The sequence below is a fragment of the Hordeum vulgare genome, chromosome 2H, assembly GCF_904849725.1.
Source record: "Hordeum vulgare subsp. vulgare chromosome 2H, MorexV3_pseudomolecules_assembly, whole genome shotgun sequence".
Classification (NCBI taxonomy): domain Eukaryota; kingdom Viridiplantae; phylum Streptophyta; class Magnoliopsida; order Poales; family Poaceae; genus Hordeum; species Hordeum vulgare.
Genome location: NC_058519.1, coordinates 14,977,951 through 15,003,349, shown reverse-complemented (window position 1 = coordinate 15,003,349; position 25,399 = coordinate 14,977,951). Strand labels below are relative to the sequence as shown.

General features: G+C 43.3%; 2 protein-coding genes and 1 long non-coding RNA gene across 3 annotated transcripts; 2 read left to right on the top strand and 1 right to left on the bottom strand.

The window, feature by feature from the left end:
• Positions 1–4,966: 4,966 nt before the first annotated feature.
• LOC123424470 (ruBisCO large subunit-binding protein subunit alpha, chloroplastic) lies at positions 4,967–9,022 on the bottom strand. Its single transcript, XM_045108088.1, has 8 exons — positions 8,849–9,022; positions 8,470–8,623; positions 7,547–7,668; positions 7,241–7,448; positions 6,872–7,017; positions 6,386–6,692; positions 5,815–6,266; positions 4,967–5,493 (listed from the first exon to the last, which is right to left on the bottom strand). Exons 1-8 carry the CDS (start codon positions 8,903–8,905, stop codon positions 5,203–5,205), a joined length of 1,737 nt encoding a protein of 578 aa, XP_044964023.1. The 5' UTR covers positions 8,906–9,022; the 3' UTR covers positions 4,967–5,202.
• Positions 9,023–12,744: 3,722 nt separating this feature from the next.
• Positions 12,745–13,541, top strand: LOC123424468 (transcription factor PCF1-like). The gene has a single exon (XM_045108087.1). It carries the CDS (start codon positions 12,745–12,747, stop codon positions 13,213–13,215), a length of 471 nt encoding a protein of 156 aa, XP_044964022.1. The 3' UTR covers positions 13,216–13,541.
• A 4,551-nt stretch (positions 13,542–18,092) lies between these two features.
• LOC123424469 lies at positions 18,093–20,897 on the top strand. The gene is made up of 2 exons (XR_006621690.1): positions 18,093–18,335; positions 20,476–20,897. It is a non-coding gene; the product is annotated as an uncharacterized LOC123424469 (long non-coding RNA).
• Positions 20,898–25,399: the final 4,502 nt, after the last annotated feature.

Below are 25,399 nucleotides of genomic sequence, written 5' to 3'. Positions count from 1 at the left end.
TCCTAACTCATATACTAACTAGTCAAATCCTAACTAGTCAAAACCTAATACAATTCCTATACCTACCTCTACTACTAACTACTACTACTACTACTACTCACTATTCATATACTCAACCAAAACCAAAACCTAATGCAATTCCTATACCTACTACTACTACTAACTACTAACTACTCATATACTCAACCAAATCCTAACTAGTCAAATCCTAAGAACCTACTCAAATCAATCTACTAAAATCAATCTACTCAACCAAAACATAATAAAATTGGATAGAAGGATGGGAAAGGGAAGGGATGGGGGAGGACATTACCTTGGGGGATCAATCCAAGGAAGAAATCCTCAGATCTGAAGGAGATGGGGGAGGGGATTAGGGAGGGGATGAGAGCCAGCCGCCGCAATGGAAGTTTCTGTTTGAATGAGGGAGGGGGTGGGGAGGGGGGGTGGGGAGGGGGCTGGCCCGTGGCTCTGTAAGTCAGTGTGTGGCGCCTAAGGGTCAGGCGCCACACATTACAATGTGTGACGCCTGAGGCTTAGGCGTCACACTGCCTGGGGGTGGGGCCCTCCCTGCCACGTGGTCGGGGGTGTGGCGCCTAACCCCTAGGCGTCACACAATACAGTGTGGCGCCGAGGTGTCGGGTGCCACACAAAAGGGTCAGGCCGGTGAATTATTTCTCCCGAGGGGTCAATCCGTGAGTTCTTTCGTCCCAGGGGTCATTTTTGTCAATTTTGCCTACATGGGCGGCCCACAACATGGGGCGGATGAGCATCGGTTTCTCCATGTGGCCCTTTCCTTTAGCTCCTCTCGAGACCCCTTCAGCGATGCAAAAATGAATTGCTACCACTCTCAAGGGCCCACCCCAACCAAAATTTACTCAGCCTAGTCTTCCATCATATGTTCGCTCGCACGAGGTTGCTCGTTTGGTAATTTCATCCATCTTTCTAGAGAGAAACACAGGTAGAGACCGCCCTCGCGAGCTGCCCACCATGTCTCATGTGCCCTCGCTGCCGACATAATCTCTTCACTACATCGTGTTGCCGTCCTCGACGAAGACCAGTCAACCTTCCCTAATCCCAATGACGGTGTTCATCCTTGTCCACTACTCCCTCCGTTCCATAATATAAGTCTTTTTAAAGATTTCATTAAAGGACTACATACGGATGTATATAGACATATTTTAGAGTATAGATTCACTCATTTTGCTTCGTATGTAGTCCCTTAGTGAAATCGCTTAAAAGACTTGTATTTAAGAACGGAGGGAGTAGTAGAGAAACTCCTTAGAGCATGGTTAATAACAAAGCTTGCTGCTGGCTATAAGAAGTGCCATGTCACTTAAAGTTTATAAAAAAGCCCACTCGTATAGTAAGCTGACTGTAGATGAGCTACTAATTATTCAAAGCAATTAATGCATGCATGTGAATGGAGATAGATGATTGGAAGGAAGGAGGCAACCGAGGTTGCATGCTAACTTTTTTCTCGTGTGCAGTGCTGCAGCCGGGCTACACAGGAAGCGCCCGCTTCAATCTCTTTCCTCCCTTCTCTCTTTACCACGTAAGATTTTGATGACATGACAAACGCTATAGCCTGTTGATTAGGACTTATTAGACTTGCTCTTAGGCTGCGTTCGGTTGACACGGATTTAAAGAGGGTTTGGCAAGGACTGAAGGGGATTGAATCCCATGCAAGTCAAATACTCCCAAATCCCCTCCAATCCCTTTGGGACAGGGAGTAACAGAACAAAACCTTATGGCGTTTTACTACTAACAACATTTCAGAAAAACCAGGACGGAACCGCTAACTTCACGAAGTACTAGCCCATGAAAAAATCGAACGTTGCAGACATGAAGACAATAACGGTGTTAGCATAAAAGGAACACTGCAAGGTTGGTAGATGAAACCAGACGTTGTGACACAACTAACTACTCCCTTCGTTCCTAAATATAAGACATTTTAGAGATTTCACTATAAATTACATACGGATGTATGTAGTTATACTTTAAAATATAGATTCATTCATTTTACTCCGTATCTAGTCTATAGTAAAAAATTTAAAAGATCTTATATTTAGGAACGGATGAAGCAGAAGCATGCGGGAGCTCTGCGCATCGCTAGTGTCACTCTCATTAGCAGCATGTGATGTTTTACGGATAGCTGCTACTTGGATGTCTGATAGACTGATCATTGACATGTGGGTCTTACCAGCTAGCGGCATTTACTTGGCCTAGATGCTGCTACTATTTGCGTTCGCTTCCCTTACACGCTACTAACATTTGCCCTAATAATTCACCACCCCTTCTTATGTCCGTCCACTCTCTCTTGTTCCGCCATTCCCTTTTATTCTCTTTTTTTTTAGAAAAGGAGGCATCGCCTCGGCCTCTGCATCGAATGATGCATGCAGCCTTTTATTAACCATGAAATCAGTCGGAAACAAATACAAAGTAGTTTTAAAAAAAAATACAAGGCGACCATCACGCCAGTACCGATGATATCAATACGCCTAGATGACTATCTACCTATCCTATTAATATGTCGTCATCCGAATCGGTTGAAGATACCCTGAACTATCATCTTCCAACGGGCACACCCAGTAACCAAAGGCTCCCTTTCATTCTCATATTAACCCCTTCTTCATCTCTCTCTTTACTTGTTTCTCCCCATAATCTACATGCATCATTGCTACATTTATCCCCCAGCCTCCCCCTGTAACAGCCCGGACACACCCGACGGCGGTCGTTACTCCTGACAGGATATAGACTGGTCTCACATATCAATACTAGTCTTTTCTGCGTACTTTGTCCTCATTCATGGAAATTCCTTATTGATATGTGTAGTATATCATCCCTAATAAGCCAGACTATCACCCCCCCACACACACATTTTCATTACTAGATCCATTTCGCCTCGATCTATGGCTAATTCTTTGGGGTGTGTTGCACGTCGACCAAAAGATTCTCCGAGAGCCGTCCAATCTGACACGATCTCGCAGCCAAGCATCTTCCTCACTTTTGCAATAGAAATCGTGTTGTGAGAACCCTTTTGCAACACAAGTCTTGCTGCAGAAATATTTGTAACAAATGTTGTGTTGCATTTTTTTGTAACAGAGGTCTTGTTGCAAAATTTGAAGAACATTTTGCAACACGGGTCTTGTTACAGTTTTTTTTTTTTTTGCAACAGAGGTATTATTGCAGATTTATTTTTGCAACGTAACTCTTTTTGCATAAACAACGCCGTGCTGCACAACAGTAGCACAGTTGCAGGAGTTGATTTTGTGACAGCACTCGCGGTTGTGACGGAGCGTGAGAAGGCGACAACCAGGGTTGCCCATCGGTGCTCCCTCGGGCCGGTGGATGCGGTTCCCCGCGTTGGACGTGGACGCCGATGCTCTCCTGTGACGGCGGACATCAGTGCCGGAGCTTAGGCAAATCAGTGAAGAAAAATTACTGTATGGGGATTAGATAAGGAGAAGATCAATCTTTGCCATCTTAGTTGTTCTTGTTGACTTTTGGCGCCCCTCACATTCCTGCCTAGCTTCGCCACTGGCGGACATGACTTTTTTTTAAGAAAAGGAGGCATCGCCTCGGCCTCCGGCGGACATGACTTGAGGACTTAGGGGCCGCGACAGATGGAAGATGTGTCCTGCAAGAGAAAGAGAGAAATGGTTGTGAGAAGACGACGGAGATTTCTCAAGATAAGGTAAAGGGGTAGGTGGGCAAAAACATACGTTAACATGTACGGTTGGATCATATGGGATTCAAGATAAGGTAAGGGGACATGTGGGCAAAAACAGGCAAAATGGAAAATTTTAATCCAAAAGCCAAACTAATTGACAAACTGAACTATGTTTAAAAAAATTCATCCACGTGATCCTTTTATGTGACGCCTTTGCCTTAGGCGTCACACTACACTGTGTGACGCCCGACACAATGTTGTATGACGGCTGAGACCTAATGTGGCGCCTAAGGCATAGGCGTCACACTACACTGTGTGGCGTCTAAGACAAAGGTGTCACACAGTGTAGTGTGACGACTAACTGTCGGGCGTCACACAAAAGGGTCAGCTGAGTGGAATTTTTTGAAACAAAGTTTAGTTTGTGAAATACTTTGGTTCTAGGTCAAATTTATCAATTTTGCCGTAAAAACATATGTTAACATGTGTGGTTGGATCATAATGGCTGCGTGGGCAACAGAACGCTGTGCATGATCGGTCGACTGAACAAAATGATTTTCCTAAAAAAATCCACTCGTTAGCTACATTTGTCAAAAAAATTATTACATTCAGTTTCAGTTTTGTTCAATGTGATGTACTTCCTCCGTTTCTAAATATAAGATCTTTTAGAGATTTCATTAAGGACTACATACAGATGCATATAAACACATTTTAGAGTAATATATTCATTCATTGTGTTCCATATATAGTTCATAGTGGGATCTTAAAAGGTCTTATATGAACGGAGGGAGTAACTAGTAAAAGAGTTTCACTTTGATGCATGAGCAACGAATGGAAACGCTTCAAAACATAAACACAAATTTATAACAACACCATCAATTAATAGTACAACTTTGGAGTCAACAGCTTCAAAACATAAACACAAATTTATAACAACACCATCAATTAATAGTACAACTTTGGAGTCAACAGAGAAACAAATCAGACGACCATGGCAACTCTCCAAGCTCTCTCCTCCGTCCTCGTCCTCGTCCTCGTCCTCCTGCTCCTCGCGCAGCACGCACACAGCAATGGCGTCGACGCTGGAGGACACGTGCAGGCGCGCCGCCACCGGCGAGGAGGCGGCACACGACTACGACTTGGTGGAGCTGGTGATTAAAATCCTGTGGCATGCCTTGCACACCGGGAGCAAATGAGCAAGTAGCACAAGGCCTTCTTCTACCTCCGGAACAAATTGATCATCTTTTCAGGCAGTGAAATTTGTGATGTGCAACAATTTAATAACTTGACAAACTTCCAAATGGAAATCACTGTGGTCTTATCGGTATTTTTATTTAAAAAATGACGCTGAAGATTTCTTTGATCCACAAGAGTTTCAGATCAGGCGAGGAAGGTTACCTTTCGATTCGCAAAAATGGCAATCCTACTCTAGACCTTTTTCACTTTCAATTGATCTCAACCAAAATTCTACTGCTTGGCCTGAACTGAAGCATCTAAAAAACACGGACGAGGCCTGAAGAGCTTTACAGGCTCGATCAGACGGAGAGCTGCCCCTCCGCTGGCTCCGCGACCTTAGCCTTCGGCTTGGGCTTCTCGACGACGATCGCTTGCGTGGTGAGGACCATTCCGGACACCGAGGCGGCGTTCTGGAGCGCGCATCTCGTCACCTTGGCGGGGTCGATGACACCCGACTCGATCAGGTTCTCGTACTTGTCTGTCATCGCGTTGTAACCCATCTCCCACTCGCTATCCTTGATCTTCTCGATCACAACTTCCCCTTCCACTCCAGCGTTGTTGGCGATCAGCGATGCCGGTGCTTGCAATGCCTGCAGAATGGACAAACTATTGTAAGTACAGTACACAGGTGTTATTCCACATTTCTAGAGATATACAATCCCGACAAGTACTATGTTTTGTAGCTCACGTCCTTAGCCTGAAACCTTATTCAGTCAGAACATCAACTTTTAACAAGTCTGACTATCCTAAATGATCGTCCTTTGCTACATTCTCTATCAGTATACACAAGCATGTGTTCAACATACTATTATCAGGTCAGTTTTCTGGTAAATGCAGTTCCTACAATCTGATTGCCATGAAAGAGATAGACATAGTTCAACCCGTTACATATTGATGTCTAAGCAAGTTACCTTCTGAATGATGTCAGCACCAAGGCGCTCGTCGTGGTCTTCAATTGTTTCTTTGATCGCAGGGACATAGGTAGATAGGTGCACATATGCCGCACCACCACCGGGAACAATGCCCTCCTCGATGGCAGCGAAAGTGGCGTTCTTCGCGTCCTCGATCCGCAGCTGACGGTCCTCGAGCTCTGTCTCAGTTGTTGCTCCAACCTTGATGACGGCCACACCACCAGAAAGCTTGGCAATCCTCTCAGCCAATTTCTCAGAATCATAGATGGAATCAGTTTCAGAAAGCTCCTTCTTTAGCTGTGCAACCCTCGCCTGGATCTCGTCTTTGCTAGCTGCATCTGCTATGAGGGTGGTTGTAGTCTGATGAATTGTGATTTTCCTTGCTGTCCCAAGTTGGTCTACCGTCGCATTCTCAACCAACAGACCAAGATCCTTCGCTAGGTATTCAGCACCTGAAAGTAGTTGTCGGATAAGTACATATTTAAGAAATCAGGAAAGATAACAAGATTAAAAAATGGGTACTTACAAACAAAACTAAGAAAAGAACTTCAGTATTGGTTGCAGAACAAACCTGTCACGATGGCAATATCCTGAAGGACAGCCTTCCGCCGCTCACCGAAACTTGGGGCTTTGATCGCCGCAACGTTAATAATACCTCTGAGCTTGTTAACAACAAGAGTCGCCAAAGCTTCACCAGTAATGTCCTCGGCTACAATGAATAGCGGACATCTCAACTGTGTAGTCTGCTCCAGAAGTGGAATGATTTCCTTTATGCTTGTGATCTTCTGATCAGTTATAAGAACTCTAGCATTCTCAAACTCCACAATCGATTTCTCAAGGTTTGTCACGAATTGAGGGGAAATGTAGCCACGGTCAATCTGCGTCGAAATTTAAGAAAGCTTCAGGTAGAGAGAGAATGTGACAGCATATATGCATTGACATATATATATATATATATATATATATATATATATATATATATATATATATATAAATGTGAAGCCACTATTTGATATAAAGGGAGGCAATGAAAATACAGGCTGAATTTTCAACAAACCTCCATTCCTTCTTCAACATCAACAGTAGTCTCAAAAGACGAAGACGACTCGATCGAAAGGACACCATCTGGACCCACTTTGTCAATGGCATCAGCAATCATGGCTCCAATAAGTTCATCGTTACCAGCAGAGATGGAGGCAACAGCTGTAATACAGACCAGAATCGAAGTTAGGCACCTATTATCTGAATCATCAAACAAAGGCAACAACTGTACTAAAGAACAAACGATACACATATTATCTTCAGAATCCTCATTTTTAAAACTCAAACCTCAAATTTAAAGAGACTCATACCAACCTTGTCGTCACCACGCTAAGCTATCTACAATAAAAAATACAATGTAGAACATGAGAGAAACAACTATAACCTTTGATATCACCACTGCCCTTGACTGGTCTAGCTTTTCTTTCAAGCTCTTCAATCAGACCCTGGACAGTTTTGTCGATTCCTTTCTTTAGTGATACAGGGTTTGCACCAGAAGTTACGCTCAGAATGCCCAGCTTGATGATTTCTCGAGCAAGGACACAAGCAGTCGTAGTCCCATCACCAGCAGAATCATTAGTCTTGCTAGCAACCTTCAATCATGAATACGTGGAGAACATGCATTAGGAATTGTAATTTCTGGAATAACATAAGAATATAATATAGTACATCTTAATAAAAAGCAGGTCACCTCACGAATCAGAGCTGCACCGGCATTTTCCATTGGGTTAGCTAGCTCAATAGCACGGGCAATGGTAACACCATCGTTCACCACTTTGGGGTTGCCATGCTCATCCAGCACTACATTCCTCCCTGTAAAACATCCAAAGATTAGAGCTTGAATGACAAAAATCTGCAAACCAACACCAAAATTTCTTCCACTTTTTCAGAAAATGGAACAATAATGAGCCTGGCCTCCACATTGATAAATGCACACGGCCTCAGGTTTCATACGAAGTCAAATGTCAATTGGCAAAGAAAACAGCTGCTTAATTTCTTTTTATTCAGTATGAGAAGTTTGTACTATTGGTATTTATGCAAATAATACAAAATGTGTGTGTGTGTGTGTGTGTTAGGTGTTGTCGGGTCTTGGTATTGCTTAGTACTCTTGTAACAAGTCCTAGATTCTGCATAACAGTCTGTGCAAACTTGTGTCCTGGACTTTGATATGTTACGGCATTTTAGCATAGTGTGTAAAAGAAATCTAGAAAGATACTAGGTTGTGTTCCATCTTGGCACCCCTCGGAGTCTAAAACTGTTTCTAGATTGTACAGTTATTGATTGGAACTCCTTAACTATAGAGTATGCTTCAACTGGAACCGTGCTTGTGACATATTTTGTACAGTGCTCGGTGTTAATTCAGAGTGTTATGAACCATCACCAAGGGGACAGTGTCAAACCCCAAAATCACAATGTTCATGAGTCGATGCTATTTTGTGGCCCTGTTAACTCAAAATCGGGTCACACAACAGACCGCGGCGCGCATAAGTTGCCGAAGAACCGAGCAATTAGCTAGCGCGCGCAGTCAGGTTCGGCAGAATATATGAACATATGGGCCTTCCTGACAACCACAGTGGCAACACAGAAAATTCGTTAGAGGCGACTGAGCATCACCTCGCGGGCCGAGGGTGACGCCGACGGCGTTGGCGAGCTTCTCGACGCCGGCCTGGAGCGCGGCCCGGGACTTCTGGTCGAAGGCGATCTCCTTGGCGTCCGCGCGCACCACCAGCCGCGACGAACGGCCGTTCTTGGACCTCCTCAGCCTCCCCTGCTCATTACACCCAACCAGACAGCGCACGTCACGAACCGAGACCAAATTTCACATCAACCCGGGGAAGAAACTCGAGCAGGTAGTCATAATCTCGCAGGAAACCAAGATTCATGGAGCAAATACATGCGAAAATTCGGCCAATAAGACGACGGATTGAGGGGCGAGCAGGGGAATGCGGGACCGTGCGAAGAAACGGCACGCGGGAGAGGGGCGGGGGGTTACCTGGGAGGAGAAGGAGCGGAGGAGGGAGGCGGTGGAGATGGCGTTGGCCGACGCCATTGGAGGCTGGGGGCGGAGACGGAGGTGGGGCGAGCGAGCTGCTGAGCTGAGGTGAGGATAAGGTGGAGGCAGCAGGGGAGGAGGGAGTTGATGAGGCAGAAGGGTGAGGGAGGGGGGTTTAGGGATGAGGTTGCGTGGCTTTATATGGAGATGGAAGACAGGGTTTGGAGGCGTCTCCGGAACCTTCAACATGTTTTTTTTTTTTTTGTTACACGATATAGGGGAGCTTTTGGCATGTGCAAAGGTGAAAATAGTGTGGATTTGAATTTTGTATTTCAACATGTAAGTTATGGAATTGAATGTATGGGTGAGCGCAATAACGAAATGTAAGTTGTCTGGATTTTTAATTTGGGTCGGTCGATTCATTGGAGAAGGAAGGAGGAAACGAGAAGCGGCGCTGAGGCCACAAACAGGGGCGCTGGGGCGAGTGTGGCGATGCTTGGGGAGGACGCTGACATGGCCTTGGCCGAGAACGAGCCATGGCCAGAGACGACGCACCTCGCCGCGACATCTCAGATGGAAACGAGTCAGAGCCTGGATGTTCATGTGCGGGGGGGCCGGGGGGTGCGGGATATCCAGAGAATTCTGGTGCGTGCGGGTTTTAGAAGGATGTTTGTGGGCAACGGACGCACGGCGGTGGGCGGTGGAGCTAGTGCGGGAGCGCCAACGTCCACGATCGTGAGAGATAAATGGATCGATCGGTGCCAGCAGGGGCGGTTGAAGGAAGAAGAGAAACGATAGACTGGTAGCGGAAACAAAAAAGAACTCGAGTCATTGGATTTCCATCACGAGGCTGATCACCAATTGTTTTTCCAGACATTTGTTGCAACTAGCAAGCAGATATATGTCCTAGATACTATATCTAATAGTATTAGATAGGCGTGCAAGCTCAATACCTGAATAAACTAGGTCTAGATTATCGAAAGAAGCAATAATGTTTTGTTTGGCTCATATAGGACCCAACAAGCAAAAAACAGAATCCTAGCATTCTGTTTCGTTCCTGATTACTTGTTTGATTTCACTATAGTTTCTTTTATGATGAATTTTTACGTACATGTTGCATTGTGATTAAGTCAATCGTCGTTACATAATTTTCTTTGGGTTTGTTCGTATTGATATTTTTTAATAGGCATCGTAATGTATTGAAAATCGTGTTCTCTCTTTTCCCTCCTTGTTCTTTTCTTGCCTGAAAGGACTGTTTAACCCCGACCACCCAAAGTATCGTTCTCTTCTACTTCCTCCGTTTCTAAATATAAGTCTTTTTAGATATTTCACTAGATGACTACATACGGAGCAAAATGAATGAATCTACATTTTAAAATACGTCTATATACATCCGAATGTAGTCTTTTAGTGGAAACTCTAAAAAGACTTATATTTAGGAATGGATGGAGTAGTAGGCATATAGTCAACTAATTTTATACACAGCTAGTATTTTTGCAATGCAAAATTGTACCTTTGTGATTTTGGCAATCATTCTGACATGGAAATTTTGGCACATGTCTATTCATCATTTACTATGTACTTTATGATGTTCATAGGGTGATGTGGCCTCTCCAGGCTCTTTTACTCTTCAAAGCCCTCATTTAGCTTGTGTACATGTACTACTCTAAAATGTTGTAGTTAGATTAAGGTTTCGAAGGATTAACAATAATGATTTTTTAGAAGTAAATCTAAAGTTTGATGTCTCTTGGAATTTTAAAACGTTATCTTTCGCAAAGATGATGTGGATCTTTCCCTTGTAGAAACTTTTAATTTATATTACAAATATTACCAACTTAATATATGTTTTTCGTATTGAACTTTAGCTTGTTTCTCCTTCATCATCGATTAAATAAGTGATGTGTTGATAACTGGGTAATATTTAAAGCAAACTAATACCAAATTCTTGGTGGGGTTTGTTATGTAATGGAACCATTTGGTTTGACATTTGCTTTCTATTTCATGAAAAAGGCTTCCCTGGAAGCATAAACAATTGAAGCATAAAAAATGTTGAAGGGGAGGGGGGAGGGGGGGGGGGAATATGTGACTACATGTTTTAGTCTTTAGTTAATTTTATGGACTGTAGAATTATACAATGTTATGTGACTACATGTTTTAGTCTTTAGTTAATTTTATGGACTGTAGAATTATACAATGTTCATGTTTTTATTAGTGCTTATTTCATATCTATTTGCTATATCATATACATGTTGGGACTTTCTTGTGCCAAATAACTCAACTAAAAGTGAAACCCTTTCCGATTACATTGAGGTTGCATCTATTAATTCGGATAGGAGGGAGTAGTATTTTTTATTTAAGAGAAGAGTATTTGTTTATTTTGTAAATAAACCCAACTTTTTTAAGAAGTAAGTTTAACAAAAAATATAGAAAAAAGATTCATTTTTGCAATTGAACTTTTTTCCATTAGTTACCAAATCCGTATACAACTACAAATCACGCTTTTCGATTTGGTCGTACCCTTTTATTTGGCACACCTTTTTTCTTTCTCTTAGTGACCACCAAGATTTTTGTGCAAACATGCACATCCCTACTATACTGTCTCCATAGTGTACCTGGCCATACCTTGGGCCGGGCATGACAAAGCCCGTGGTAAAAAACCCAGGTTTGGGCACGGCCCGACCTGGCTGTCAGGGTTGGATTTCAAGCCCAGGCCCTACCACATCAGTGTAAAAGCCCATCAGGCCTTGGGCCGGGCTTTTTCCCTAAGTCGCAAAAAACATCAAGCCCGAGCCCGGCTTGGACCGACCACTGGGCTCAAAAATTAGGCCCGGGCCTGGGCCGCGGGCAAGGTCAGATCGGGCCGAGTCAGACCGAGTTTGGAGACTAACATCATGACACCGTCTTGACTATATCGTTAATGATACAAGATAAATACGCTTTTGCATCCTTGAGTTTGCTTTGGGACTGTACACATGCCAAGCAAGTTCAACTAACACAACCAAAACATGAGACCATATATTTTTTTTAACTTTTCCATTTACAACTATATATATATAATTTTATTTTGCATGTTTTTCTTGCCTTGAAAACTTTTGATGAAGAAAAGAGTATGAAGAACATTTCGCTGTGTATACTATAAGCCACAATAAACTCCATTATATGTTACTCGAACATATCACAAGCATAAGAAATTTGTAGTCCATCACATGACAGTCATTGCAAGATTCTATGCCAGTATGAAATATTGTATGAAATCCTACATGCGCACCCGAAGAGCAAATACATTAGCAAAAGAATTATTGCACATTCAAAAATAAAATCAGAGGGTACTTATGAGACAATTAAATACAATTAAGAGGCTATAAATACACGAGTAATTATAGGATGACATAAAATTTGACTAGGACCATTGGATGGATAATCATGAATTAGAATAGCCAAGAAAAAACCATCCCCATGTTAACCTATTTTTGTAGTGGGTATTGATAATCTATATTTAACATAGCATGTCATAGTTACATACTTGAAAAGGAAAAATAATATTCCGTCCGTGCGAAATTACTTGTCGCATAAATGGATGAAAAATGATGCATCTAAAATTAAAATACGTCTAGATACATCTATTTCTCCGATGAATAATTCCGTACGGAGGGAGTAACATTTTTTAGGTATAAGAGTTATCTTTGAAACTATAATTTGTTTTGGAGATTTATTTAGATGGGAAATGGAAACAGGTGAAACGGCCCAACCCAACCACCCCCCACCCTGAGCCTGAGGGGCCGAGGGCCTGCCATCCTATAAAAACCCCTTAGCCCCACCACGGCCGTGCACCCCACCACCGCTCGCCGACCCCACCATCCAGACCCCACCCCACCCCACCCCACCCCCCAAATCCAATGATGTCCTCCGCACCCTCCGAACTCGTCCTCTACAACCTCGTCCCCGCCCAAACCCTAAACCCCACCCCCTCCCCCGCCGCCGCCGCCGGCCTCCCCTCCCCCCTCGTCGCCGACGGCTCCTCCGCGGCCGCGGGCCGGGCGCGCCCGCGCCGCCCCTCGGACCGCCACGCCAAGGTCGCCGGCCGCGGCCGCCGGGTCCGCATCCCGGCCATGGTCGCGGCCCGCGTCTTCCAGCTCACCCGCGAGCTCGGCCACCGCACCGACGGCGAGACCATCGAGTGGCTGCTCCGCCAGGCCGAGCCCTCCATCATCGCCGCCACCGGCACCGGCGTCACCCCGCAGGAGGCGCCCTCCGCCGCCGTCCCCGTCGCCCCGTTCGTGCAGGTGCCCTACTACACCGCGCTCCTCATGCAGCCGCCCAGCGCCAACGATCCGCCCCTCGCGTCCGCCGCCGAGGAGAACAAGTAATCCCCACAGGGGAGGCTAGGGTTAGGGGCTTGTTAGTCTTAGAGTGTTGATGAGGGGCCTATTGGGCTCTCTAGTATCAGTCTTCCCCTCCGGAATAATTGAAATCTTATTGCCACGGCACCGGTTGGGGCCGTTAGATGGGCGATTCGAGTGATCAGGGGAGGAGGGGGACTGGGATCGTAGAATTATTAGTGGCTTATAAAAAAAGGCAGATTGCTGTCAGTGTTGGTCGAGCGAGTGCTACTGATGTTGGAAACAATGTCCAAGTTCTTGTGAATGGTTTGGTGCTCATTTTAATTTAAATGGTGCTTAGCCTTTTATGGCAACAATGTCATATTTTCTGCATGTTTTCGGTGGTATTTGGCCTTCTGCGCAATACCTGATTTTAATCTGCAGCAGAAGTTTTGCATAATACTTCCTTCATGCTTATTATCAGATCAACCCTTTGATAGTTGAAATTGGAGATCAATCTGTGAGACAGACAGAATTGCTTTTGGTTGGACTCATCATTATAACTGTTTGCTTAATTGTATCTGTTCCGAACTCATGCAAATAGTGAAGGAAAACGTTTTTCTTCACACGAATCTCATGTCGGTTTGTAGTCAGGTCATATGTTCCATGTGGTTGCGTACCGTTGCATTTGGAAGGCCAGGACAGTGTCAATGTACTCCCTAAATACTTGTAGTTGGGGAGAACTAAACTAGTTCTAGTTCTCCCCAACTACAAGTATTTAGGTACAGAGGGAGTACCATGCATGCTTTGCCTATTTTTGGTAGCTTGGAGGTGTCAGGTAAGACATTTCTTTTCTTCTGGTAGTTAACAAACTTTTCGTAAGGCACTTTATGGTTAGCTCAAGGATCATATTTCTTTAGATACTTTAGAATATATCTATCACCATGAGTTGTTGATGTTTAAGCTATATTTTCTGTTTGAAGTTTTGTCATGATGAGAACTCAAAATGATGGTCATATTTATTTCTCTCTGAACACATTTCTGATCAACAACAATGTAGGATTGCACTTAGTGTGCCCCTGAAGCCCAGTCAGTTTTGTGACCCAAAAGCTTGGAAAAGGTCATCCACTTCTACTAACTAATATGGCTGCAAATCCAGGTATGAATGTACTGCTATTTTACTTTTTTTGAAGTGCTTTTTGACACGATGTTCTATGCTGTATTATCATGCTGCAGAGCAAGAGTAGTATGATGTGCTCCCTCTGTTCCAAAATATAAGTAAGGTCTATTATTTTTTTCAGAATCTGTTCCTAAAGTGTTTTTTTCCCTATAAACTTGGTCCAACATAGAAAAGGTTGACTTCTATTTTTTTAATATGCCTTGTATTTTGGAACAGAGGGGAGTATTGTTACAATTTTACCCAGAAGGTATAACTTACCCACAAGTTATAATCATTGATAACAGGAACATATGCATACATATATTTGTACCGAGTGACAAGTCATGGAATTGCATGTATCTGATATGTACAGAGGTGAAACTGAAAATCTCACATATTATTGCAAAACAAGGACCTATTTAGAGCAGATACTATTCTTAGCCATGTCTATAGTTAATTATATATGATCATGAAAACTACTGTTTGGTCCTAACAGAGGTGATATGGTCCCCCTTAGACCGTAACAGGGGGATCATAACAGGATACATACTGCCCAGAGGACAGTTTCATCAAACTAGCTTATTTAGGGGAGGAGAGACTAAACTACCAAAATTGAGACAGAATATATAGGACTCAATCTCCACAGGTTAATTTTTTCATGAAATACACCAAAATGCGTAATCCTTTTCCTGTTTTTTTTATCGGTTCCCTAGTTGTAGTCCCGTGATGTAAAGCAGGATTGAAAGCGTGTATAAAAAAAGCTAGTAAACTTTTTCTGAAATTCGAATTGTTAATTGAATATTGTTTGTCACTGCTCCAAGATATTGTTCTGTCAGGAATGGCTCCATAACTAGCAATGACCATAAATAACCTAGCAAACTACAGAAAACATCTTGTGAATTCGATTGGTTTGCCAATGCTCCATTTTGTAATGTAGCGTAAAAGCACGTTTTGTGTTATTTTGGAGAACACTTGAGCTGTTTTAAACTTCCTGGCTGTTTTCCTGAAATCCGACTGGCTCACCAATGCTCCATTTTGTAGTGTTGGTTAATAGAACGATGTTGTTGTGTTATTCTGAAAACCATGCAGCTGCCTGCCGATGGCACCGCCACTGGCGAGGAGAACAAGTAATTGGCACATGGGAGGCTAGGGTTAGGGCCTTGTTAGTCTTAGAGTGTTGAGGGGCCTATTGGGTTCTGTAGTATCAGTGTTCTCCGCCGGAATAATTGAAATCTTATTGCCACGGCACGGATCAGGGCCTTTAGATGGGTGTATCGAGTGATCAGGGGAGGAGGGGATTTGGATCTTAGAAGTATTAGTGGCTTCAAAAGTGAAGATTTATGTTAGCGTTTGCTGAGCGAGTGCTATTGATGTTGGAAACAATGTCCAAGTTCTTGTGAATGGTGTGGTGCTCATTTTAATTTAAATGGTACTTAGCCTTTTATGGCAATGTCCTATTCTCTGCATGTTTTTGGTGGTATTTGGCCTTCTGAGCAATACCTGATTTGAACCTGCAGCAGAAGTTTGTCGTAATACTTCCTTCATGCTTATTATCAGATGATTCAGATCAACCTGTGATAGTCGAAATTGGAGTTCAACCTGTGACAGATGAGATCGCTGTTGGTTGGATTGATCATTATAACTGTTTGCTTAATTGTGTCTGTCCTGAACTCATGCAAATAGTGAAGGAAAGCGTTTTTCTTCACACGAATCTGCATGGCAGTTTGTAGTCATTAGTCAGGTCATATGTTCCATGTGGTTGCGTACCGTTGCATTTGGAAGGCCAAGACAGTATGAATATACCATGCATGCTTTGCCTATGGTTGGTAGCATGGACGTCAGGTAAGACATTTTATTTTTCCGGTAGTTAACAAACTTTTCGTAAGACACTTTATGGTTAGCTCAAGGATCAGGTTTCTTTAGATACTTTAGAATATATCTATCACCATGAGTTTTATCTTTCATTTGCTGATGTTTAAGTTATATTTTCTGTTTTAAGTTTTGTCTGTTAGGAAAGCAACTTGTCTGTATTGAAGGCCCAAGGGGCATATATATATTACACATGACTTGAGGTGCAAGGAAAGTAAACATAGACTAATAAGGACTCCTAGACTAATACTAATAGACTAATAAGGACTCCTAGACTAATACTAATACTTCCTAACACCCCCCCCCCCCCCCCCCTCAAATGCAAAGCGTATGCAATAGCATTGCATTTGAAGAAGTGTAATACTAAAAAACAATGATAATCCAAATCCGTGTCTTGAGAGTGTCCGTCGTAGCATGAAGAGTCTTCAAAACTTGTCGAGTCGCTGAAGGAGAGAACGAAGAGATGGCACATCAGAGGTAGACACCGCATCACTTGAAGATACAAGATAAGTATCAAGAGAAGATGAGTTGTCAAAAGAAGATGGCACATCAAGAGAATAAAGCATTGCGCGGAAAATCATAGTCCACGACAACCGTCGGCGAAAGAAGCTCGGCGGATAAGGCACGATGGACGTAGATCGACATTGCAAAAGAAGTCCAGGAAATCCTATAGAAAACAACAAGGGCAAATAGGCCACAAAAGTTGCATAGAAAGGATCAGGACCAAAGAAAGGCTGATGGACTAAGGTATGGTGGACTCGCATGGCATGAGAAAACACAAAATATCAACGGATTTGGTGGACGCAGCGGAATTATAGAAACTAAAAGAACTAGAAACAACGGGGACATGAGCACCAGGTAGTAGCAGGGGACATCACCACGTATGAGCATCACGTAGTAGCAGGGAACATCACCACATAGTATAGGTGGAAGCAGCTAGCAGCAGCACGTAGTAGCAGGGAACATCACCACATAGTATAGGAGGAAGCAGCTAGCAGCATCATTTAGTCAGGCCAGCTTGCGACAGTAGACGGAGCAGCATGCCTGCAGCAGCAAAACGCAACCAACCGCTAGCAGTAGTTGAAGAGCCGCACGCGGGCCATCCCGATCTGGCGCACGGGGGAGTGAACACGGCGCAGTAGCCAACCAGGTCGAGCCAGTCAGCCAGAGATTTGACCCATTGGGCGGATCGAGTCGGCAGCCTGCCATGCGGGCGATCATGGCTGGGCAGGCGCACGTCACGGGTGGATGGTCATCACGACCGCAAGTTACGGGCATCACCAGCTTGGATTTGGCGAAGCAGCTGGGTGGCATGTGCCCGGCGGTAGGCACCCACGCAACTTGCGTGGATATCGCAAGCGGAGATCCGGATCCAATCGGGATCGGGACAATCCTGGTCCAACGGTAGGAGATGGGGAGTCCAGGAGCAGGGCCACCGTCCGGCGGCGCGACCTGGAGCGGCGGGAGATGAGGCGGCGCGACCTGGAGCGACTAGATCCAGGAGAGAGCGGGCCTGCGGCGGGATCCTGAAGACCGATGGCAGGGACTGCAGCGGGATCCGGCGGGAGCAGGAAGAAGAAGCCTCTCGCCTCCCTCCGCAAGATCTAGAGCCAGCCTTGACTGGGGCGGCCCAATCTCCTGACCTGGAGAGAGCGTTGACCAGGAAGGACCTGGGCAGGGTGCGTGAAGGGGGAGGGAGAGCAGCGCGAGACGGCCAGAGGACGATGGCGGCATCGCCAGGGGAGGGCGTTCGGCCGAGAGGAGGTTGGTGGCGGCGCGAAAAAATAACCTAAGGCTCTAATACCATGTTATGAAACCAACTTGTCTGTATTGAAGGCCCAAGGGTCATATATATATTACACATGACTTGAGGTGCAAGGAAAGTAAACATAGACTAATAAGGACTCCTAGACTAATACTAATAGACTAATAAGGACTCCTAGACTAATACTAATACTTCCTAACATTGCCATGATGAGAACTCAAAATGATGGTCATATTTATTTCTCTCTGAACACATTTCTGATCAACAGCAATGTAGGATTGCACTCAATGTGCCCCTGAAGCCCAGTCAGTTTTCTGACCCAAATGCTTGGAAAAGATCATGCACTTCTACTAACTAATATGGCTGCAAATCCAGGTATGAATGCACTGCTAATTTAATTTTTTGGAAGTGCTTTTTGGCACGATGTTCTATGCTGTATTATCATGCTGCAGACCAACAGTAGTATGATGTACTCCCTCTGTTCCAAAATACAGCGAGGTCTATTATTTTTTCAGAATCTGTTCCAAAATTAAAGTGTATTAATTTTTTCCCTATAAACTTGGTCCAACATAGAAAAGGTTGACTTCTAATTTTTTTTAATAAACCTTATATTTTGGAACAGAGGGGAGTATTATTACAATTTTACCCAGAAGTTATAAGTTTACCCACAAGTTATAATCATTGATAACAGAAACATATACATATCTATATTTGTACTGAATGATAAGTCATGGAATTGCATGTACTCCCTCCGTTCCTAAATATAAGTCTTTTAAAATATTTCACCAGGAGTTTACATACGGAACAAAATCAATGAATATATACTCTATAATATGTCTATATACATCCGTATGTAGTCCAATAATGAAACATCTTTAAAGACTTATATTTAGGAACGGAGGGAGTATCTGATATGAACAGAGGCGAAACTGAAAATCTCACATATTATTGCAAACACACCTATTTAGAGCTGATACTATTCTTAGCCATGTCTGTAGTTAATTATACATGATCAGGAAAACTACTGTTTGGTCCTAACAGAGGTGATATGGCCCAGAGGACAGTTTTATCAAACTAGCTTCTTTAGCGGAGGAGAGACTAAACTACCAATGTTGAGACAGAATATATAGGACTCAATCGCCATAGATTCATTTTTTCTCGAAATACACCAAAATGTGTAGTCCTTTTCCTGTTTCTTTTCATCGTTCTCCTAGTTGTAGTCCCTTGATGTAAAGCAGGATTGTAAAGCGTTTATAAAAAAAACTAGCAAACTTTTTCTGAAATTCAAATGGTTAATTGAAAATTGTTTGTCACTGCTCCAAGATATTGCATACAATTGTTTTCTGTCAGGAATGGCTCCATAACTAGCAATGACCATAAATAACCTCGCAAACTACAGAAAACATCTTATGAAATTCGATTGGTTTGCCAATGCTCCATTTTGTAATGTTGCTTAAGAGGATGTTTTGTGTTATTTTGGAGAACACTTGAGCTGTTTTAAACTTTCTGGTTGTTGTACTGAAATTCGACGGGCTCACCGATGCTCCATTTTGTAGTATTTGTTAATAGATAGTTGTTGTTGTGTTGTTCTGGACAACACTAGCTTTGTAAACTTTCTGGTTGTCGTATCATTTTACCAAGAGATGTAGTTAATCTCATTAAATTTATGATTATTTTGTTTAAAATATTCTGTATGCAGTGTACTGTAACTTGATGTTCTTCAGGCATGTGAGGTATTGGGATATTCTCCATAGCTATGATTCACTGCAGATCAAGAACAAGGAAGGACAACTGGGTGGTCAAAACTAGAGATCGACTGGGGTATAACCACAGTTTGACGGGGGGACGCGATCTCATTAAATCCGGGATGATCAGCCCCGGTCGATCAATCTGATCCTTTATGTAGTCACGAGTCATATGTTGAAAGCTAAAAACAAATCGATCAAAATCATTCGAGAGATCAAAATAAGGAAATCCTGCTGCATATAAAAGACTGCAGTTATTATATGTTGTTTTTCTTCCTCCCTTATGTCTGCTACAGCTAAGCAGCTGCTTCTCCCGTCTTGCCGCGGTGTCCTAGTACCCGCAGCATCCAGTTGGTGTCAACTCATGTATCTATTCTGACTTACAGTTTTGGTGATAACTTGTTCATTAGAGATTTTGTATTTAGAAATAATGTACTTCCTCCGTTTCTAAATATAAGTCTTTTTAGAGATTTTAATATGGACTACATACGGAGCATAATTAGTGAACCTATACTCTAAAATATGTCGATAACTCTATATACATCCGTATGCAGTTTGTATTGGAAACTCTAAAAAGGCTTATATTTAGCAACGAAGGGAGTAATAAATACGTTGTAGTTTCTGTGTTACACTGTCCTGTTGGTGACTGTTTCTCCAGTTTCTATTAGCATTTACAGAACTTCAGTAAACATGGCATATATGTTCAGGCTAATGTGGATGACCTTTGGGCCATCGTTTGACTGATCTATGCTGTGATGATATATTTTCAGAGGAACCCTTGAGGTGCTGGTGATGAAGATTCGGTTGTGGAGCCAATGGTGATGATGTTCTGGTCCTGCTGCTGGAAGAAACATTACTGCAGCTCTTAAGATTATAGGTTTATCAGGTCACCTGTCAAGCCAGCAGTTATCGAAGCCTGTTTCTCTGTGAAGGTCGGGTGTGGGGGAGCTGCAGGTTTGTATAAAGGTACTTCCGCTATAACTGAATGAATGCAGTTGTGTGTACTTCAGAAGATACCAGATTGAAGGGGGGAATCTTCATTGAACTGATTTCATTTGGTGAAATAACTCACTGAATCAAATATCACATGTCTGACCTCCGATTTCTTTTTCTTCAGTCATGATGCGTTTTTTTAGTGATGTTTAGATACTCGGTGCATATTTTTGTTAAGGAATTCAAGAGAATTTACCGAGTTCTGCCATGCTGAGGCTTTTGGTATTATGCAATATGAAGTGGGAAAGAGCACAATCAGAAGTACACCTAACCAAAGCATAAAAATCTTGACTTGAGCAGGAGCTAATAACATGTCATGAGAACTTGCATCCGAGGTGAAATAAGATGCTTATTACAGAGATGAAACCCCAACTAACTTTATCAGCACACTTCTTTTTCTCTGGAAACTTCTAAACAATATACTTTATGTTTACATTGTCGATGGACGGCTACGATAATACTCTTGTTTTTACTAACTATAGAAGGTAAATCTCTTGTTAAAAAAGCTCACATTTTTCATTTCAATTACTTTGAATGGAGTGAAGATCAAGTAGAGCAGCAGTAGGTGAACCATTGAATAATCATGAATAACTGTAGAATCAAGTCATAAATGTACTGCATGGTCAATCCTATTTTCTGTCCACATACATTACAAACACAGGTCGATCAAGCAGCCAGTCTATGAGTGTAACAGTCTTGACATTTTTTATGTAGATACCAGTCATTTAGCATGAAGGCCCACTCCATTGGTCACTTGTCAGGCATGTGAGGTATTGGGATCTCTTATGTTCTCCGTAACAACGGTAGATATTTTGACAGGTGTAGGATTCAAGTTCTTGTGAGGTGAAGCTTCGTGGCTCTGTCAAGAGTGTTGTTGCTTTTGTCCGCACCACTAGAAAAGCTGCGCCTTGAACTGCGTCTCCAGGCATCCCTCTACTGTCACATTTTTATGGAGTCAAAAGCTTTTTTAGTGTCCAGCTCGAGCAGAAGACATGTCGTTCTAGCCCGTTAAGTCAATTGAGTGTTTCGTGTTAAGTCAATTGAGTAGTTTTGTGCTGAAATGTAGTGGATTCGAAGGCTTTTTTGATGACCAGCTTGAGCAGAAGAGATGCTTTCTTTAGGCCCTGAAGCCAGTTTCAGACGAAATTTAAGTTTTGGTTTTCTTCCTTGAACAATTATTTTTACTGCAATGGAATCGACAAGAGTTGGCATGTAATGTTAGAGAAATGCTGAGAGATGTTCTCATGAGATTTATGATTATTTTGTTTTAAAAATTCTCTATACAGTTCTTTTTTGGAAAACATGAATCTATCATCCAAAACTGCAATTGAATTAACAATAGTTATCTGTAATGTTAAGGAAAAACTTTGTGCTTTTGGCAGTATGGAGCATGACAGATGCTTTGCAGGGCTCCTCCATGTGACAGTTGAGTACTTTTAGACGAATACTACTGTTTCACTTACACCTAATATATACTCGCTCCGTCCCAATTTTTCTTTCTTAGTTTTGTCTAGAAATGAGTGTATAAACAATAAAACGTGACTAGATACATTCATATCTAAATAAACCTAAAACAAGAATTTTTGGATGGAGGAAGTATGTAATTTCTGAAAGCTAACCTTTTCTTAGTTGTACTTTTTGCTGATACTTTTGTTCATTAAAGATTTTGTATTGGAAATCTTTACCTATAAATAAAGCAATTAGTGCTTCTGTCGTCCCTCATTAACATTGTCCATAAATATGAAAATTACTCACAATTGGCAATTATAAGTCATAGAAAACGTTTCAAACAGAAAAATCTTTGGAGTGGGCCGGCCCATGTAGGCATCTCCTATTACGCTCTGGACATTGAAAAAAGATGCAGCACACCTACTTGGGCCGGCCCATGCGTGGCCGCCTGTTCTTTTAGTTTAGTTTTTTATTTTTTTTTCAGTTCCATTTTTTTATACTTTAAATAATTTAGAACTTCAAATAACTTTTCTTAAATTTAAGAAACTGAGAATTTTGAAATAAAATATTAAAAAAACATAATTGTTTTGAGAATTCAAAAACTACTCAGGAGTTTTGAAAAATGTTTGCATATACAAAAAAATGTTTAAATTTCTAGAAAATGTCTGTAAAATGAAAAAAGTCAATAATTTTAAACAAAAGTCCGTGTGAAAATCTTAAAAACAGTTCGTACCTCTGTTTTTAGTCTCATTTTTTATTTTTCTTTTCTGTTCCATTTTTTAAAATTTAAATAATATCGACTTTTGAAAAACTTTTGCAACTTATAAAACTGAGAATTTTGAAATAGAATTTTGAAGAAAACATAAAATGTTTGTGAATTCAAAAAATGCTCGAGATATTTGTAAAAGTATTCCCATATTTAGAAAAATGTTCATAATTTTGAGAACAATGCTGGTGAAAACAATAAAAGTCCATGATTTTGAGAAAAAAGTTTGTGTATTATTTTTTGAGTGCAATTGAAAAAAATGTTTGCTAATTTAAAAAATGTTCATGCATTTTAAGAAATGTTCTAAAATTTTAAGGACGTAATATGATCAGCATCTTTGAAGATTATAATTATTTTTCTCCCGTTGCAACGCATGGGTCCTTTTGCTATGAGATACCTAAATGACCAGGCTAATGTGGACGCCATTCTTTGGCTGATACATGCCGTGGCAATATATTTTCAGAGAAACCCTTGAGATGTTGGTAAATCCGGTCGTGGAATCCGGTCGTGGAGATGATGGCGATGATGTTACAGTCCTGCTCCTGAGAGAGCATCACTGCAACCCTTAGATTTTAGGTTTATCAAGTCGCCTACCAAGCCAGCCGTTCGGTGGTGAAGGTCGATGGGAGCGGAGCTGCAGGTTTATATAAGTTACTTTACTTCAAGTATAATTGAATGGGCGCAGTTGTGTGTTCTGGCATCAAAATGGAAGTTTTTATCAACTCTTCACCACAAATGTAGACTACTAGAGCAACTCCAATGGCCACTTCAATGGCCGATCCAAACAGAATGTGATTTTGTCCGCTTTTTGTCCGTTTGGGTCGATCAGACGGACACGAATGTCCGCTTCTACGTTTGGGTCGGTGCATCCGTCCAACGATGGCCCGATCCATTTTGACCGCAATGCTCCTTCTCGGCGTCGCGATGCTCCTCCCCGGGGTCGCGCTGCGCCTCCTCGACGCCGCGCTCGAGCATCTCGAGGTACTCGTCGTGGTGGCGCTCCTCGGCCAGCCGTCGCTGGCGCAAATGTTCGAGGTACGCCGCCTCCTGCGCCGGCGTCGCCCCAACCCAGACTGGTGGCGCGTTGACCCACTCGCGCGCTACTCCCGTCCAGCTCCGGCTCCGGCTCAATTTCGACAGGGGACATCGGGGTCACCGGCGGCAGGACGCAGTCGCCTGTCGTGGAGAGGGCCATGGCCTGCACCATGGTCGCCTCGTACACTGCCTCCTCTTGCTCGGCCGCCGCCGCCGCCCTGCGCCGCTCGTCCTCCTCGCTCTCCTGGTAGACCGCCGCAAGGGCCGCCTGGTCCTCCTCGCGGACGACGAGCGGGGGCGCTGGCATTGTGCGGTCGACTTCGTGAACGCCGCGTCGCCTCGCTTCCTCGTGCTCGAAGGCGAACCAACGAGTCCAGTTGGGCGAGTTGGTTGCGTAGGCGGGGTCGTGGCGCTGCTTCGGAGTTAGGAGCGTCCGCTGGCGTCGCACCTCCTCCGCGTGCGCCCTAGCCGATCGCGGTGCCATCGGCACTGGGATCCTCTCCGGATCCAGGTGACAGTCGTGCGGCAGGGTGTCGTCGGGGTACGGGAGAGGCTTGCAGTGTTGCTAGTGCCACTCCGCCTGGTGCACTGGCACTTTGACGCGCTGCCTCGGCCGGTGAGCTGGCGCCGACGGAGGCGGGAGGAACTTCGAGGGAAAAGGAATGACAAAGGACTTGCCTTTGGCCTTGCTGCTGCCGGCGTCGGAGAAGAGCCCCATCTGGCACGGCTAGGATGGTTATGGTTTGTCGGCGACGGGGGAGCGAGTGATGGGGACAGGGGCTGGCTGGAAGCGAATGAGGACGGCCCCACCACACGGTCGGCTTAAAAAAGGACGACCGCTGTCGCTGACGCGTGGGCCTGAGGTCATAAAGTAAGCTGACCAGGTAGCCCGCGTGCAGTTGGACGACCGTCACGTGGGGACGCGGCGAACACCGAGAAGGCGCGCGTGGCGTCCGTGCCGACGCATTTGGGGCGTAAATTTGGTCCACAAATGCGTCGGTGTGGACGCGAAGCAGACTCGATTTGGGTTTGCGTCGTCGCGTTGGGCTTCCTCTTTTGTCCGCGCCGACCCAAACGAACGACGACGGACGAAATGGATAGCCCCCATTGAAGTTGCTCTTATTGTGTTTTTTCAGAAGTTAGGGATTGAAGTGACACCTTGACTAACTTCATTTCATTGGTTGAAATAACTCACTGAGTCAGATGGCACATGTCTGACCTCTGATTTCTTTCCTCAACTACCTTTATCTGTATATGATTCCTTATATTTGTGCAAAATCCTTAAATAACGTACTACCTCCTTTTCGATTTATAAGGCTTGCGCGTATCCCTAGGTTGACAAATAGGTCATCGTAATACAAATTATATATCACAAAAAATATGTCATTAGAAACTTCAAACCATCTACTTTCTAATGGTATAATTTTTAGACTATACAACTCATCTTAACT